Here is a 16,919-nt window from a genome sequence, read left to right on the forward strand (position 1 = left end):
CAGTTCTGGGTATATATCCAAAATAATTGAAATAGAAGAGGTATCTGCTCTGCTATTTCATTGCAGTATTATTCACAATAGCCAAGCTATATAAACAACCTAAGTATCTATTGACAGATGGATAAAGAAAATGTTACACATACACACACTCACACACATATGCATGCATACATACATACATACATACATACATGGACTATTATTCAGCCATAAAAATAATTTAACCCTGCCCTTGGATAATGCTAAATGAAATAAACCAGACAAAGACAAATATTACATGATCTCCCTCATACGTGGAATGTAAAAATGTCATACTCAGAAGCAGAGAGTACAATGGTGGTTGCCAGGAGCTAGGAGGTTTGGAAAATAGGGCCATGTTGCTCAAAGGGTACAAAGTTTCAGCTTTGCAAGATAAAAAGTTGTGCAGATATGTTTCACACAATATAAATAAACTTAACATTACTGCATTGTATACTTAAAGATAGTTAAGATAACTATATTTTACTAGTATATGTATCGTACCATTATAAAAATACTTTTAAAATTTCATCATTTGAGTTTCTAAATCCATTAAAAATCACTTTCTAAAATATGTCAAAACAGTATGGTTGATACACTGTATGTATTTTTCTTGAAGTATATATATTAACTTTCAAAAGGGTATGTAATTACTGAAGAAATAGGAATAAAATGCATACCAGAGCAATTGCTACAGCAAGCTTTCGATCGCATATCCTTCCATGATATGTTGCTCCCATGTAATTAGGATAATTCCTATAACTAAATAATAAAATTTTTCTTGAGAATAAGTGCATTTTAAATTATTAGTAACTCAATCACTTTTTTAAAAATATATTTTATTGAATTTTTACAGAGAGGAAGGGAGAGGGATAGAGAGTTAGAAACATTGATGAGAGAGAAACATCAATCAGCTGCCTCCTGCACACCCCCAACTGGGGATGTGCCCGCAACCAAGGTACATGCCCTTGACCGGAATCGAACCTGGGACCTTTGAGTCCGCAGGCCGATGCTCTATCCACTGAGCCAAACCGATTAGGGCTCAATCACTTTTTAAGAATTGGATTCCTCAATAAAGCTATATTTTTTAAAATGTGAATATTACATATCAAGTCCAATGTGATTAATCATTTTTGTGTTGGGGTGGATAGTTTCTGCAAAGTTAGGTTCTAAGAGATGCTTCAACATTATTTGATACACATCCCAGAATCCAGCAGTGGCTAATCCTTCCAAAAAATTAATCAATACTCTTGTCACTTCTGGGTGGATATAATGCTAGGATGTAAAACTCAGGATAGCTTATTGCCATGATTTGCACATAGAAAAACCTTTTAAGTATATAAAAATGTTGGCTTGGAGTGCAAGTAGAGAGACAGAAAATGCTAAGAAGAAAAAAAGAGAGGTAGGATGTACAAACTGTCATTCATTTTTATTCTTAGGGAATGTTGCTACTGAATTCCCAAACCTGACCTTTGATTCACCTTGTTATCTGATGTTTTTATTTTGCATTTTGCCAACATTGTACTCATACACTATTTTTGGTCATTATATATAAAATTTTGTATATACTGTTTATAGCTAATATATCAAATAATTTGATAAGCACTATCATCAATGCAAATAGAGAACTTACATCAACAAGAATGCCATATTATAGGACCTGTGAAGCAAATTGCTTTCTTTCCATGACACAAATCTTTGTAGTAGTTCATTAGCATCCCCAGTACATAAAATCTTATTTTGATCTGACCAGATCTCCAAAGATGTTAACATAACAGTCAGTTTCAGCTGGGAAAACATCTGAAAACAGAAGATACATGATATACAGTTTAGACAATCAGAAATATATTATTACATCTCTATACAGAATGCTAATATATTCAATTTGCTGTAATTTGGGCATGAAACCCACTGCAAGTAAAACAGGTTGGTAGGACTATACTTTTATAACAATGTAAATTTTACCCATACAAATAATGTTATTGCATAAATGAGAATGTTCCTTATGGATCATAAAAACTTACAGTGTTGACAAGACCAAAGATATGGACAATTTTCTCAGTTGCAACAGCCACTTCAGAGCCCATATAACCATACTGAAAGACAAATTCTGTTTCTTAATTTCTGGTGAAAATTACTAAGTTACCACATTTCAATATATATAAAATATTACAATAAGTGCTTAAGTGAAAGGATAAAAGCAGAAGATTAAGATTTATCAAATGCTTAAGTTTTAGGCATAAATCTATAGCATTTACATATTAGTCAATACCATTAAAATGATAGAGTTATGATTATCTTCCTGTTTACACATACAAAAATTAAGGGTCAAAATTTAAGATTATAAATACTAAGGGTAATAACCAGAACTCAAGTCTCTAGCTGAACCACTAAGTCTTTTGGTCTAACACAGAGCTCTGAGTACCATAATTGTGAACAAAAGTTAAGAATATACCCTCATTTAAGAGAACAAGATTAATATTTCCTCTGAAATCCTTCATATTGTAAGTTCACACACATGTCTAAGTGTTTGTGAAAAGCACAAAGTGGCAGTTTGAGATTTTCAATCATCTCCAGCAAGTCTGCAGAAGACTAGAGACAGAAAAGAAAAAGCATTGGCCACCGGTCTCTGAAAAAGACAAAAGGGAGTCTATGATTCTCTTCTCCTAGCTCATTGGAGATCGTTTGCACTTTGCTATTTATCTGTATATGACCTTTCTCAATAAACCACATTATAAAATTATACACTACAGCATGTGTGTGGTATAGGTGAGGATGGACCTCTATGAGGCTAAACATGTGAAAAGTGACACAAAAGAAAAAATATATGATTATGGAAGTGAGTCAATAATCACAAATTATCAATACCCCAAATGGCAACAACTATAAAAAAAACCACTATGTGCCAATTCAAATTTAAAAACATCTTCATTATGAAGACATTAAAATATTAAAAGTTTGAAAATATGTACAAAAAATTATTAGATAAAAAGCAGATGCCATATAATACGATAGTCATATTAATAGTATAATAGTTACATTATTATAAAAAAGCTTGAGGCAAAAAATAAACATAATATTTATCAATATAATTGAACATTGATAAAATATTCAATTCATCAGAAAGAAGGAAGCATTCTAAACTTCATGGTAACTAATAATATAGCAAAAAATGTATAAAATAAATTTTAAGAGAATTATAAATAGAAATTAACTGTCAGAGTAAAGGATATTAACATAGTTCCCTTAATCATTAAGAAATCTAGGCTGCCATGCGGTCATGATGGCCGGATGGGTAAATACTGTGCTCACTTCTTCCCACAATGACATAAAAATTACAACTAACTTACAGAACAGCCATCAAAGGGAACCTCCTGAAGACTAGCTGAGCACAAGGCCCACGACTTAGGACAAAAAGAGGAAGCTCTGGCAAAATGGTATGAGGACCAGAAATGCCGAAAAGGCTGCTCCCTAGGGATTCCCTGAAACCCACCCCAACGGACTCACACACCACACCCTGCCTGAATCTCTCCCAGCAGTTTTTCCACATAAGCCACCTACTTTGGCTTATTCTGAAGACTTTCTTAAAATCTTTCAAAGGTTCAAAACCCCCAAACAACCAGCAGCTGGTGTTGGACATGCCCTATGCCTCTTACTAAGAGCCCCAATCACATCTTCAGTTCACAGCCTGGCCACATCTGGGTACCTACAAGCATAGGCAGCAACCAACTTCAGATCACTTTGTAGATCCTATCAGGTGGCCCCAACAAAGCACAGGAAATGGCTGACCTTAGCCTGCACAAGAGTCCCTCTCATGAGGCCCCAGAATTAACACACTCATGGCTGGCTTTAGACCACAGCAGAGCAACACCAAACCAGCTCCAAAAAAACACCCCCAAAGGGCAGACACAGCAGGCACTAGAGCCCTGCTATATCAAATCCTTTTTTGTGAGGACAGTCCCTGAACAACAGCTCCTGTGCTGAGGTCACAACCTTTCCTCAAGGTCAGTCAACCTAAGGATCAATTCCACCCACTGACATTCCAACAGCAACCAAGGATTAACTTCAACAAGAGGGCACTCATAACCTACAAAAATGAAACCCTGGAAACTTGCCAGTGGGCATTACAGGACACCTACTAGATAAGGCCAATCTGCCAAAATCACGAGACATAGCTGATACACCTAAAACATAACACACACAGGAAGTCAGATAATTCTAGGAGGCAAGAAACATGTCCCAAAAGAAAAAGACAGAACAAAACTCCAGAGAAAGAACTAAACGAAATGGAGAAAAGCAATCCATCACATGAAGAGTACAAAACACTGGTATTAAGGATGCTCAATGCCTTAGAGCAGGGGTCCTCAAACTTTTTAAACAGGGGGCCAGTTCACTGTCCCTCAGCCCATTGGAGGGCCGGACTATAGTTTAAAAAAAAACTATGAACAAATTCCTATGCACACTGCACATATCTTATTTTGAAGTAAAAAAAACAAAACGGGAACAAATACAATATTTGTATATGCATGTGACCCACGGGCTGTAGTTTGAGGACCCCTGCCTTAGAGGAAGAATAGATGATCTCAGTGATAATGTCAACAAATTTATTGGAAACAAAAAATGAATATAGAAAACATAAAACAGAACCAGTGAGAAATGAAGAATATAATAACAAAAAATGAAGAGTACATTAGAGGGAAGGAACAAAAGATAAGGTGAAGTAGAAGATCAAAGCAGTGATCTGGAAGACAAAGTCACAGAAAACACACAATCAGAACAAACAAAAAAATAGAAGAAAGGAAGAAAAGACAAAATTTTAAAAATAAGGATAGATTAAGGGCCCTCTGAAACTACATCAAGCATACCAACATTCACATAATAGGGGTACCAGAGGTAAAAGAGTGAGAGCAATAATTGAAAAGCTTTTCGGAAAAAAAAATGACAGGAAGTTTCCCTTATCTGGTAAAGAAAGTAGACATACAAATCCAGAAAGTACAGAGGTCCCAAATAAGATGAACCCAAAAAAGGCCTATACCAATATACATCATTATTAAAATGCTAAATGTTAAAGTCAGAGTGAGAATTTTTAAAGCAGTGAGAGAAAATCAGGTACTTCCGACTATTAAGCTGATTACTCGACAAAAACTTCACAGGCCAAAGAGACTGGCACAAAACATTTAGTTACAAAATTTAGTTGTAGAAGACCTACAACTAAGATTGCACTACCCAGTAAGGGTATTATTTAGAATCAAAGAAGAAATAAAGATTTCCCTGACAAAGTTCATCACTTCTAAACAACTATTAGAAGAAAAGTTATAGGGACATTTTTAAGAAGAATACACAAGATCATAAATATTAGACATTAACAGCAAGAATCTTTTTAACCCATTGACATGACAAGGAAAACTTTATTTACTAAACATCTGCTCTTATTATCATCCTGCAGTGACCCTTCAAAAGCCCCATAGCACATTACCTCATCCCTAACTCAGAAGGTCATATATACTGCAATCCCACTTTTTATCTCTGAAGCTCTCCTGAATGTAGGTCTCTAACTTTCCCATGTACATGAGGTTCAGCTACAATGTATGTATTGTTTGGTTATTTAGTTTTGCAACAGAAAGAAAATATAGGAAAGAAAAAAACTCTCTCAGACAAGGGCAAACATTTAGTAAAGGCAGTGGTTCAACCAATGTCAAAGCTCAAAGGTTAAAAATCCAAATTGGGAAAATCATGTGTAATCACACCAAGAAATTAAGGGGTGCACACAGACACATATTCACAAAGGAATTACAAAATATTATAAGGACATACACTAGGAAAGGTGAGTGAAAATTGTAGACATTTCAGGATGTGTTCAACATCCTAATAAAGAGGCCACACAGTATTATTCCCACGTAGCAGCAACAATAATAAAAAATGTAAATGCCCCCCAAAGGGGATTAGCTAGTAAAATCAATTAAATTATATTAAATATATAGATTAGACAATATATTAAAATTAAATTGAAATAACACATTAATATGAGACAGCATAAAATCATTTACAAAATAGCATATATAAAGCAAAAGTACATGAATATATACATAATGTGTGTGTATTATTAAAAACAGGAAAACATGCAAATACTTTATCTCTTGGAAAAGAAAATTGTATTTTTTCTTCATTATTTTGTTCATCTATTCATTCCTGTCATTGTTTTTAATAAAAATTATTTAGAGACAAGAATATTTCCTATTTTGAAAAAATATAGAACATTATGGCACTCATTGAGAGACCTGATAGAAAAAAATATCAGTGATAATGGACAAATTAGACATTTTAACTTCTAAGCTATATGGCTTTGTTAAAAATTTCCATAACTAAATGAATATTCTTATGAATAATTCTTCCCATCATTAACATGCAGAACTTCTACCAGGGAACCAAAGTGTTTATAAAGCATAAAATAATCTTATAAAAGAAAATACTCAATAACAGGGATCACCAAATGGATAAAATGAAATGCCTTGTTTTAAAATGGAAATAAATTTAAGAAAGAAAATTTCACCACAATTGGGGGTAAATTCAGAAATATCTGCAGCTAGTTGTATTCCAACTAGAGGCCTGATGCACGAATTCATGCATGGGTGGAGTCCCTAGGCCTGGCTAGCGATCAGGGCCAATAGGGGCCATCTCGCCCAGTCCCATTCGGGACCGGGCCAATCAGGGCCTGCCAGCTGTGGGGAAGGATAGGAGGAGGGACTGCAGGCTAGCTGGCCAAGGGGAGGGACCAAGGGAGGTTGACCAGCTACAGGAGGTTGGCTGCAGGAGTGCACTGACCATCAGGCAGCAGCTTCTACTTTGAGTGTCTGCCCCCTCGTGGTCAGTGTGCATCATAGTGACTGGTCGATCGGTCGTTCCGGTCATACTGGTCATTTGGTCATAATGGTCGTTTAGGCTTTTATATATATAGATGGATTATCGCGTATTGGAAGCCTTCCACACAAAAAGTTATACATTCTTACTAGAATTCCATATTGATTTAGATATCAATGCCATAAATATTGGTATTGATATCTATTTCAATGAAGAAGCAACTGACATTTTGCTATGCCCTGTTGTACTGAGATATTTTGATCACATTAAAATACCTCTGTGCTGCAAAAAAGAAAGGATGTTTCTTATTCCTTTTATATTTAAACACAAAACAAAGATATGAGGAAATGTATCAATAATGCATACCAAGGCTTTATCCATAATGATTTGTATTTTCAGAGTTCTTTTCAATAGTACATCATCTGACTTTTTCTGTGAAACAGAGGACATGAGATAAATAAAACATTTTTTAAATTCTTATGTGGTTTGTAATTATGTACATTAGATATGTACACACAGAGAGGTATAGATAAATAAATATTGATACATAAAGAAACAGGTAACAGGAAAATAAAAGGACAGGTGCCAACTAAGTAAATAAGCAGGTGATATTCCAAACAAATATTTTAGGAACCAATCAGAAGCTTTTACTCTATATTTTTGATAATTAGAATCTTTTAAAAAAAATTGTTGCTACAATGAGGGAGAAGCCATATTTCCTTTCTCTCAAAACCCTCTTCTAGGATCCTGCTCCAACCTTCAAGCTAACAAACTCCCATCAACTTTCCCCCAAACATTGCCTCTATTTTAGCATCATTTTTATATTTTTAATTTTTATACTAACTTTATTGGGGTTTACACACAATAAAGTGCATCCATTTTAAGTATATAGGTTTATGTGTTGGTGTTAATATATACAGCCATGTAACCATTTTCATAAGTAAGACAAAGAATGTTATCATTACCCTCTTCCAAGTCAATAGCCACACAGCTCAAGGAAACCAATGATATGCTGTTTTTCAATATAGGTTACAATGATCTATTCTAGAATTTCATATAAATGGAATCATATGGCATGTACTCATTTCTATCTGGTTTCTTTCATTAAGCATTCATCCCTGTTGTGATTATTAATAATTCATTAGGTTTTTTCCAAGCAGTGTGCCATTGAAGATATACATTGCAACATGTTTATACATTTACCTGTTGATCATTTGACTGAAGTAGGCATTTTCGCTTTTATAGATAAAGCTGCTATAAATATTAATGTAAAGGTCTTTGTGCAATTTTTTTCTTTCATTTTTCTTGGTACTTAGAAATGGAATACCTGAGTCGTATAGTAATTGTGGGTCTACAAAGTGGTATGAAAGTGCCAGATTGTTTGCTAAAGTCATTTCATCATTCTGCATTTTCACCAAGAACTAAGTATCAGTTTTTCCACATTCTTGGCTACATTTGGTCCTGGTATAATTCTAGAACTGTTGAAAGATAGGTTGTACATATAGTACTTAAAAGAACATGTGGCACCTATGAGTCAGTGTGTGAATATAAAATAATATCGACATTGGCTTTAATTCACTTTAAATTTTGTTTTTCCTATATTGTTTATATTTGTATCCATTCATATGAGCCACATGTATTTCTTTCTGGTTATTGTTTAATACATGGAGTTCCTTCAACCAAACTTTCCTTTTTTTAATCCTCACTCGAGAATATTTTTCCATTGATTTTAGAGAGAGTGGAAGAGAGAGGGAAAGACAGAGAGAAACATCAATGTGAGAGGAACACATCAATTGGTTGTCTCCTGCACATGCCTTGACCAGGACCCAGGCTGGGGAAGAGCCTGCAACCTAGGTATGTGCCCTTGACAGAAATTGAACCTGGGACCTTTCAGTCCACAGGCCTACACTCTATCAACTTAGCCAAACTGGCTAGGGCAAGTTAAACTTTTATATATATACACATATATGCTAGTGGCCTGGTGCACAAAATTCGTGCATGGAGTGGGGATGGTCCCCTCAACCCAGCCTGCACCCTCTCCAATCCAGGACCCCTGAGAATCAGGCCTAAACCAGCAATCAGACAACCCTCTCACAATCTGGGACCGCTGGCTCATAACCGCTCACCTGCCTGCCAGCCTGATCACCCCTAACTACCCTCTGCCTGCCAGTCTGATTGCCCCTACTGCCCCCTCTGCCAGCCTTATTGCCCCTAACTGCCCCCCTGACAGCTTGATTATCCCTACCTGCCTCTGACTGCCGGCTTGATCACCCCCAACTACCCCCCCTCACTGGCCTGGTTAACCCCAACTGCCCACCTGCCAGCCTGGTCACCCCACACAGCCTGCTGCTCGGTCATTTGGTCGCCCCTCACTAATACCCCTGCCGGCCTGGTCACCCCACACAGCCTGTTTGGTCATCCGTTCAGTTGCGATGGTCATTTAGGCTTTTATATAGATAAATTATTTCAGAGAAAGGGAGATAGAATCATCAATGATGAGAGAGTATCATTGAGAGTATCATTGATTGCTGCCTTCTGCATGACCCCTCCTGGGGATTGAGCCTGAAACCCTGGCATGTGCCCTGACCAGGAATCAAACCCTTACCTCCTGGTTCATGGGTCAATGCTCAACCATTGAACACCACTCGCTAGGCAATCAAACCTTTCTTGAGGAAAGGGAGGAGATTAGTGACATATTATACTTTGGGTTATAGTATAAGAAATGGCCAATTATCCACAAATGATATTTGCTCCCTCTCCAAGAGAAGAGATCAATGAGAAGCATCTGTCCTAGCTCACTTGTATAATGTGGAGACATTCTGTTTTCACTTTACTCCTGACTAGATTCATGTAGTCTAGTGGGGGACCCTTAGGAACCTTGAGTCAAAGCCAGGAAAGGAATCAACCAGAATTTCACCCACCTTGGTCTCTGCATGAGCAAGACATGAGCCTTATGTTACACCACTGAGAGTTGGACATTGTTTGCTTAAAAATTTAGTGGTATTTGACCTAACAAAGATTTTCATGAACAATACAGTGTGTGAGGGTAGGTACTTAGTTGTTCTTCCTTTTCACTTGGTTAAAAGTTCACTGTATTTAGCAATTATTCTCTGTAAAATCTCATTATGAGATAAGAATATTTATGTTTATCAGTGGTTTGTTTTGCACATTAGGAAGGATTTTCCACAATAGGGAGAAAAGAATAGTTACAATAAAAAAATTATAATTATGTAGTTCTGGCTGGGTACAGAATTATAGACTGTAAATTACTTTGCTTCATTTTTTTAAAAAAAATAAATATCCTTATTGTTGAAAGTATTACAGATGTCCCCTTTTTTCCCCATTGACTTCTTCTAGCCCACACCCACTGTCCACCTCAGGCCTTCACCACACTATTGTCTGTGTCCATGGGTTATACATATATGCATATAAATTCTTTGGTTAATCTCTTCCCACCCCCACCTTTCCTCTGAGATTCTACAGTCTTTTTCATGCTTCTATGTCTCCGGATATATTTTGTTCATCAGTTTATTTTGTTCTTTAGGTTCCACATATGAGTGAGATCATGTGATACCTGTTATTGTTGTCTGACTGGCTTATTTTGCTTAGCATAATACTCTTAAGGTCCCTCCATGCTGTCTCAAAGGATAAGAAATCCTTCTTTTTTACTGCTGCATAGTGTTCCATGGTGTAAATGAACCACAGCTTTTGATCCACTCATCTACAGATGGACACTTAGACTGTTTCCAGATCTTGGTTATTGTAAATTATGCTGCTATGAACATAGTGGTGCATACATTCTTTCTGATTGGTGTTTTGGTTTTCTTAGGATATATTCCTCAAAGTGGGATCACTGGGTTGGGTGAGTATTGCCTTTTAGCCTCCAATATGGCTGCTATGAAATTCATGCCATTCTATATCTTATTAGTGTATTAGAAAACAGATTCTTTATATCAGTAAAGAAACTCAAATAATTCTGAATATTTTTCTTAGATTATTTTCTGATTTATTCAACTCAATTTTCTCCAATGTGATTGGAACTCCTACTGTAGCACCCAAATTTATATTTTAATTTAATTTCTTATCTGCCAAATTTCCAGATCATTTACTTATCTTTATACTTTACTTTTTGTGTTCTCACTGGAATTTTATCTTATGAACTTTAGGTTGACTGTACATTTTTATTATTATGCTTTTAATGTCTAAGAACTGTTATCTTCTGAATGTCATTTTTTATTCTGTTATTTTGTAGATGAAATATTTATCTTACCTCTCTAAAGTCAAAGGACCTTTTCTATTTTATTACTCTGTAATTTTTATTATTCTCTGTGCTTTATTATTCTCTGTATTATTCTGATGTATTTTTGGTGTCTCAACTTTTAATTTTTTGTTTTTTTCATGTCTCTATTATTCACATTAAATTCTTCCATCATATGTCTGCTGGCCCTTCATATTAGGAATTGAGCATGTAACAGCTTATTCCAACATCTGTGACCACATATGGTGTTTAAGAGCTGTTGTCTTCATAGAGGATGATTTGTCTGGGTTGTAGTTTGGAAAAACCCTGCTTTCAGTGTGGTCAATTTTGATTCTTTTGGCTGATGTGATTCACTACTGGAAAGGGATATTCGATACATTCCAGGAATGTTTAAGCCTGGTTCCCAATATCAAGAACTCTAAGTTTAACTTAGTCACACTACTTTCAAATTAGTATTTCTTCTCTATTGTGACATACAATAGCACATTTGTGCCTGGTGTCCCAAAAGAAATAGCCTTCAATTATCTATCAGTCTACCACAGAGACAATTGATTAAGGGAAGATCACAGGATTTCTAAATACTTATTTTCAACCAAGTCTCTTCATTGGTCTGACTTTAAAGTCACTTCCTAAGGAATCTGGATATGTTAATTTAAAAATGTTTGTGTAGAACTACAGTATATATCAAGTTTTCTATAGCTTATCCCAATTGCCAGTTTAAGATTTAGCTTTTTGGAGCCTAAATCAGTCAGCTATCTCTGTTCTTCAATTTCCCATGTTATTACTACTCTTCTGTGCTGTTTGTGCTTATACATATATGCCATCAAAAAAATAACCATTTTCACTTTATTGGGCTCTAAGGAAAGGGCTTGGGTGAATACATGTGTCTAACATGCTTTTAACAGATAATCCCTTTCTTGCATTTTGTTTGATTTCTATTCTATTTTTCAGTTGTTGTTATAATGAAAGTGATCACCTTGTCTATAAATTTGTGTTCACTTTCATAAATGTAAAATGTGCCTAAAATATAGCTTTTATATTATTTTTGTTTCTGTTAAAAAATCTGTTATATTGAAAATGTTCACTTTATATGTGCTACTTACAGCACTAGTGCATGTGAAAATATGCTTAATTAAACCTATAGATTTGAGCCTATCAAATTCAGAATGAAAAGCAACTATCGAGTTCCCCTGTGAAAGAACAAAATTCAAAAACACATGTCAGCACCTACTTATCCCCATTACTGCAGTGATAACCCTGGTTTCTTCTAGGTTCTGAAATTTTTGTCTGTATTTTATTTTATGATTGCACTTCGTTTTATATCTGAAACTTTCTAATTACTTCCAATTACCTTGTTCCAGTACATCAGAAAATATGGTAAATATTAACAGTAGCAGAAGCAATATTTTTTTAAATATATTTTATTGATTTTTCACAGAGGAAGGGAGAGAGATAGAGAGTTAGAAACATCAATGAGAGAGAAACATCGATCAGCCGCCTCCTGCACAACTACCACTGGGGATGTGCCCGCAACCTAGGTACATGGCCTTGACCGGAATCGAACCTGGGACCCTTCAGTCCACAGGCCGACGCTCTATCCACTGAGCCAAACCAGTTTCAGCAGGAGCAATATTTTAAGTCTATACATCTATACATATAAAAGCCTAAGTGACTGTCGCAACCGAAACAACTGAACAGATGACCAAACAGGCTGCGTGGGGCGACCAGGATGGGAGGGGGGTTAGTGAGGGACGACCAAACAACTGAGCAGCAGGCTGCGTGGGGCAACAGGGCCAAGCAGTTAGGGGTGATTAGGAGGCAGGCAGGTGAGTAGTTAGGAGCTAATGGTCCCAGATTGTGAGAGGGATGTCTGACTGACTGCTGGTTTAGGCCCGAAACCTATGGGATCAGGCCTAAATCTGCAGTTGGACATCCCCCAAGAGCTCCCAGATCGAAGAGGGTACAGGCTGGGCTGAGGGGACCCGCCCTCCCCCCCCCCCCGGTGCACAAATTTCATGCACTGGGCCTCTAGTAAATATATAAAAAAGTGTAACAGAGTATACATCAAAATAAATGCAGTGGATTGCATAACAACTTTTATCTCTAGGCAATAGCATTATAGTACATTCTTTCCTATTTATACATACCAGCAAATTTAATATTTTAATCATTATTAACCAATATTATTTCATTTAAAATAATACATGTAAAATAATTTAATAAGTGGGAAAATCTATTGTCCTCTCAAAAGCAAAAAAATTTTTCTTTTAAAAGCAAGAAGAAACATATATGGTTAAATCATTTTTTATTTAAAATAATCTATACATTTATAAATCTATGTTTGTAAGTAGATACAGTCAAAGAATTGGACCAAAAATTTCAAAATTTTAAGATCATTATCTCTAGAAAATGATATGAAAAAGCATCTTGACTTTTTTCTACTTTTACATTGTCTATCAAAATAATACTATTTTACAAAGAAAAATATGTATTGGCAAGGAAAATATTGACAAAATTACAATTAGCAAATCTGAGTATCATTATGTTAGTAGGATGCAAATTCAGTAAAAATCCAAGTGTATATGTATATATTCATGCATAAAAATATTTGCAATTAGGGAAATATAAGGATGTTCATGTTTGCAGTATGTGAGTTAATCTATTGCATTTCTAATTTTGATATGAATAAACATATTCCTATTAATATGTTAATAAATATTCATATAACATTAAAAATAAATATTTTACATGAGGTTTTACTATAATTAATATCAATTTAAATTTGTTCTCCAAGTATAACAAATTTCAATGTGAATATGTTTATCAAAAATAGCAAAAATGAAGATTCTAAAAAATGTTTGCTTACTTCTGACTTCCCCAGAATCCTGTAGGCCTCATCTCCCAAATGGATCATAGGATAATTGTCTTGTAAGGGTAGAAAATCAGCTTTATTCTTTATTTGATAAAGCATATGCTCATACTTAGCTGAGGATTCCAATGGTTCAATTCCATAACTGATATTCTCCAACTGCAATAATCCTCTGATATAAAAAAGTATAATAGTAATTAATATAGATTTCCCACTGAGAAATGTATATCAATACTAAATAAAAACGTTTTATAGAAATTTGACAGTGATCTTTATGGTCTAATTTAGTCAAATAATCCCATTTTACTCAAATTCACTTTCAACCCAATTTATATATCCTGTCTATTATGGCATTTATAAGTCACTGAGTTCTAGTATGGCTAATAAATATGAGTATTCTTTATACTAGTAGATTTTTCCTGAATAAATTTTATGACTATAAGCCTAGGATAGAGACAACAAAATATAAAATAATATAAGAGGAGGATGAGGAAAAGAAACTATATGTGAAGAAACACAATCAAAGCCTATATTTTCTTTGCTTTCACTCTATCACTCAAGGAATTTGGAAAAATTAAAGTGTTATACAAGATGGTCACTCGTGCACATCTCTGGAATTTGCCATTACCTGAGTCCAGAACAGGTGCTAAGTGTCACCACTGAAAATGGAATCTCTGCAGCATATCCTTGATAAAAGCAATGCCCCTAAACAGGAGTACATAAAGGTACATTGATTTGTAAATAACATTTGGTGGAGAGTTTTATTCCCTTATTGTTTTTTAATCCTCACATGAGGATATTTTTCCATTTATTTTTAGAGAGATTTGAAGGGAGAGGGAGAGAGAAGGAGAGAGAAGCATCTATGTGAGAGAGAAACATTGGTTGCCTCCCACATGTTCCCTGACCAGGACCAGAGATCAAGCCTGAAACCTAGGTAGGTGCCCTTAACCGGAATCAAACCTGGGATTTTTCAGTCTGCTAGTCCATGCTCTTTCCACTGAGCAAAACCGGGCTAGGGCTAAAGTTTTGGGTTTTAAACTTACTTCCTAGAATGTGCAGATTTCTGAATTAACCAATGCTATTCACCAGATATCCCATTTCCTTTTGGTCTACCTGCAGTTCCTTCTTCTTAACACTCTTCTGCCTATTTTTGCTATAATTCCAAATTCTATAATTTTGACAGAACCTTTTAGAATCGAAACATATATAAAGAGCTTCCCAGACTAGAAAAACCTAAAGGAGTTTGCCACCACCAAACCAGTATTACATGAAATGTAATACTTTAATGTAATACTTTTTCTTTAAGGATAATAAGAAGAAAAAAAGATAAAAATATGAACATTAATATGGCAATAAATACATATCTATCAACCATCAAATCTAAAAAATAAATGAAACAAGCAGAACAGAAACAGAAAAAAAAGAATAAATCCTAATGCAATCTGTAATATTTAATTAATAGTAATATATCAGTATTGGCTCATAAATTGTAACCCATAAAGCATACTAATACAAGATGTTAGTAATAGGGTAACTAAGAAGTTGGGATGTGCAGGGAAGCTTTCTCTACTTTCCATTTTATCTTACGTAAAGCTAAATATGCTGAAAAGAAATAAGGTCTATTAACTTTTTAAAAGATATTATTGAGGAAATAAAAAGACAAGCAATGGATTGGATGAAATGATTCACAAAACATATATTTTATTTCATTTATTTATTTTTTAATTTAAATTTTATTTTTCAATTACAGTTTACATTATCATTATTTTGTATTAATATCTGTACAGCATAGTAGTTATACTTTACAATGTGGAGGTTCCTCATAAAGTTAAATGTAAAATAAACATAATGATCCAAAGATTTCATTGCTAAGCATGTACCCAAGAAATAAAGCATGTTTTCCAATAAGAATGCGAACACAAATGCTTATACCAAAACCAGTCTAAATAAGTAAATATATAAATAAAAACATCCTTGACAGAAGCTTTCTTATCTTTCTTATCTCAGCTGCATTTCTTAAATGCATGGTCTGTAACTGCTAATTTCAAGTAATTGGCAACATTCATTTGACTCCTAAATTAACCAAAAGTACATTAATTGACATTTCTTCAAATTTTTGTCATTAATATTTCACCTTATTGATAATCCTTAGTTCAAACTCTCATCCCCAAGGACTTTCATAGCAACAGTCTTCTCAGGTTCTCCCCCAATATTCTCTTTCGGTAAGTACTCCCTTCTCTTCCCTTAAAAGTCTAGTGATGTCTAGAATCAGTCCTATTCCTTTGTTAATCCTGTGCTACTAAAACTTTAGAAGTATCCCATTCTCTCCTATGTATTTGCTTATTTATTTTAAGTTCCCATTCATACATCTCCATCAGTAACCATTTGATTTTCCTGAAAACTAAGCTGAACCACCACCCCCCACCCACTGCCAGCAGCTGAACACACCCTGCTCCATGCCAAGCAACAGCTGCAGCTACCTCCACCAGCCCTGGTGCCAGCAGTCATTGTAGCTACAAGCCCTTCATAAAGAATAAGGTTTCCCAAACTCTACACAGCAGCAGGAGGCAATTCAGACTCTCAGCCCCTGACCCTGCACCCAGTTAGAGAAAATGATCCTCATGAGAGATTTCCCACTTAGGATCTTCCTTAACCAAGAGACACTAGCAAAGTTAACGCAGAAACAACTGGCATCCTGTGGCTGGAGAACAGTCAGAGGAAATGCTCTCCCTCCCATGGGTTCTTCACCATCCAACCCCACCTGGCAATACAGGTTGGCACAGCAACGTGCCTTTTACCCCTACAGGCTGCACAGGCAGAGCTCCAGCAGAGCACAGCAATATAACATCAAAGGACCTAAGAAAGCCAAATTGTCACTGGAAAAATAGAACAGACTATAAATCTACACTTAACCAG

At 35.3% G+C, this 16,919-nt stretch overlaps 1 protein-coding gene across 1 annotated transcript in view; it reads right to left on the reverse strand.

Moving 5' to 3' along the window:
- LOC132226442 (A disintegrin and metallopeptidase domain 3-like) overlaps window positions 1-16,919 on the reverse strand; it is a 70,092-nt gene that overhangs the window by 35,422 nt on the left and 17,751 nt on the right. The window contains exons 5-10 of the mRNA XM_059681099.1: window positions 14,632-14,708; window positions 14,001-14,175; window positions 7,243-7,308; window positions 2,043-2,114; window positions 1,652-1,818; window positions 699-780 (exon numbers count right to left, since the gene is read on the reverse strand). Of these exons, the coding sequence (XP_059537082.1) occupies window positions 699-780; window positions 1,652-1,818; window positions 2,043-2,114; window positions 7,243-7,308; window positions 14,001-14,175; window positions 14,632-14,708 (639 nt within the window). The remainder of the gene's footprint in view (window positions 1-698; window positions 781-1,651; window positions 1,819-2,042; window positions 2,115-7,242; window positions 7,309-14,000; window positions 14,176-14,631; window positions 14,709-16,919) is intronic.

The sequence above is a fragment of the Myotis daubentonii genome, chromosome 2, assembly GCF_963259705.1.
Source record: "Myotis daubentonii chromosome 2, mMyoDau2.1, whole genome shotgun sequence".
Classification (NCBI taxonomy): domain Eukaryota; kingdom Metazoa; phylum Chordata; class Mammalia; order Chiroptera; family Vespertilionidae; genus Myotis; species Myotis daubentonii.